A 1,629-nucleotide genomic window follows, 5' to 3' on the forward strand; every position below is an offset into this window, starting at 1 on the left:
TGAACCTTTAACAGTTATGACTTTTCAGAAAAGTTTCATAAAAGTTATAACTTGTTGAGAAAATTCACAACATTTCTTAATTTTCACAACTCGTATGAATTTTCATAACATGATTGTTACTTTTCACAACACCAGTTATGAAATCACGCATGTTATTAAAATTAATAACAAAAATGTTGTGAATTTTAATAACATTTTTAACAGTGCTATTCACAGTGGCATACACATCAAGGCATTTACATGAAACAGTTCATTTTGAAGTACACTCTTTTAGAAAAGAATTAGTAATCCCACGATGAACCACAACAGAATCGTCAATTTTATATGATATGAATGACGAGTCTTTATTTGATTCCTTCTGAGGGGTAGCAGAGTACAATTGAGAATTAATTCTCATTCTTTTAAAGCTCCACAAATGATTTTCTAATTTTACTAGAGGTCCTATTACAGGAGTATTGTTACCTGAACTTTGACAAATGTTTAATCTAGCATTAGCAGACGACATCTTCAAACAATGGTCTTTTAACTTAGAAGGTCCAGGTAATTGTGTTAAAATCTCAAAATAGTTTTGAACCTGCACACCAGCTTGTTGAGTACCGTGCACAACATATTTTAACGCACCATTAAGATTTTCAAACATGAGACATGAAGATGTCCACAGAGGGCCCAGCTGCCTCACAACTCCAGGTAAATGTCGCAAAAAATGTAAATTGTAAGTCATTCTCTTTGAATGGGAACTCCGCTGGCAACTCCGTTTGGCGGAAGGGCGGGACTGCTTGTTGTGATACAAAACGGTCCTGCAATTCCCAGATCGCTATCTCAATTCCTTCTCAAGTTATCGTGCATACAGACGGATAGACAAACAAACGAACTAACAAACAGAATTAAACTTTTTCAGTCAGTGGAGCAATGAGCTTCGCTAATCGCTCAGCCAACAAATTTACTGCCAATCTTTTTTCACCTGGGATAGTATTCCTTTAGGTGTTCAACTGTATTGTTGAACACGTTATATCATTCAAATACCCAGTCAAACACTTTAAAGTGTGCAACATAGTGTTGAGCACGTGCATGTGCACGTCAATTGAACACTGCATTAATCATTGTGTATAGTAATCGACTGCGCTATCGACCGGCGCACATACAAAACGAACATAAACATGTACACATTTGAAGTTTTAATTTTGTATGACTGTGTTATAGGTTGGGTGAAGGTCAGTGACTCACATTGCCCCTACGGAGATCCTGCAACGCCTACTGATGATCAAAAGAATTAGATTGTATGTAAGTATTATGATGTTTTGAAGGTTCCAAAAACCAAACCTTCTACATAGATTTTTTGATATACGTTTTCAAATTATTTAGCTTTTTCTTTATCGTCAAAATATCCCCTTCTTCTAGGAAGGGGGAGGCGATCTTGTCAGGCACAGCGTCGATTTTTTCTGGGCGTTTTGACGTTTAGACATTGGTTTGATTTAGCATTAGTCTTACTAAACGTTAGTCCAACTGAGCGTATGCCAAACTGAGCGTTAGAATAATTGAACTTGTAACTGGCTGAGCACTAGAGCATGAGCCTTTGCGTTGGTCTTGGCGTTGACCGTTCTAGGCGTTAATCAATATGAGCGTTTATTA

At 36.9% G+C, this 1,629-nt stretch overlaps 1 protein-coding gene across 1 annotated transcript in view; it reads left to right on the forward strand.

The window, feature by feature from the left end:
* The window catches only part of LOC113213210 (uncharacterized), a 28,921-nt gene extending 27,600 nt beyond the window's left edge, over positions 1–1,321 (forward strand). Inside the window, exon 6 of the mRNA XM_052274205.1 lies at positions 1,201–1,321. Coding sequence (XP_052130165.1) covers positions 1,201–1,274 — 74 coding nt within the window. The 3' untranslated portion in view covers positions 1,275–1,321. The remainder of the gene's footprint in view (positions 1–1,200) is intronic.
* The last annotated feature ends 308 nt before the right edge of the window (positions 1,322–1,629 follow it).

This window comes from Frankliniella occidentalis, unplaced genomic scaffold (genome assembly GCF_000697945.3).
Source record: "Frankliniella occidentalis isolate FOCC.00 unplaced genomic scaffold, Focc_3.1 Scaffold351, whole genome shotgun sequence".
Lineage (NCBI taxonomy): Eukaryota > Metazoa > Arthropoda > Insecta > Thysanoptera > Thripidae > Frankliniella > Frankliniella occidentalis.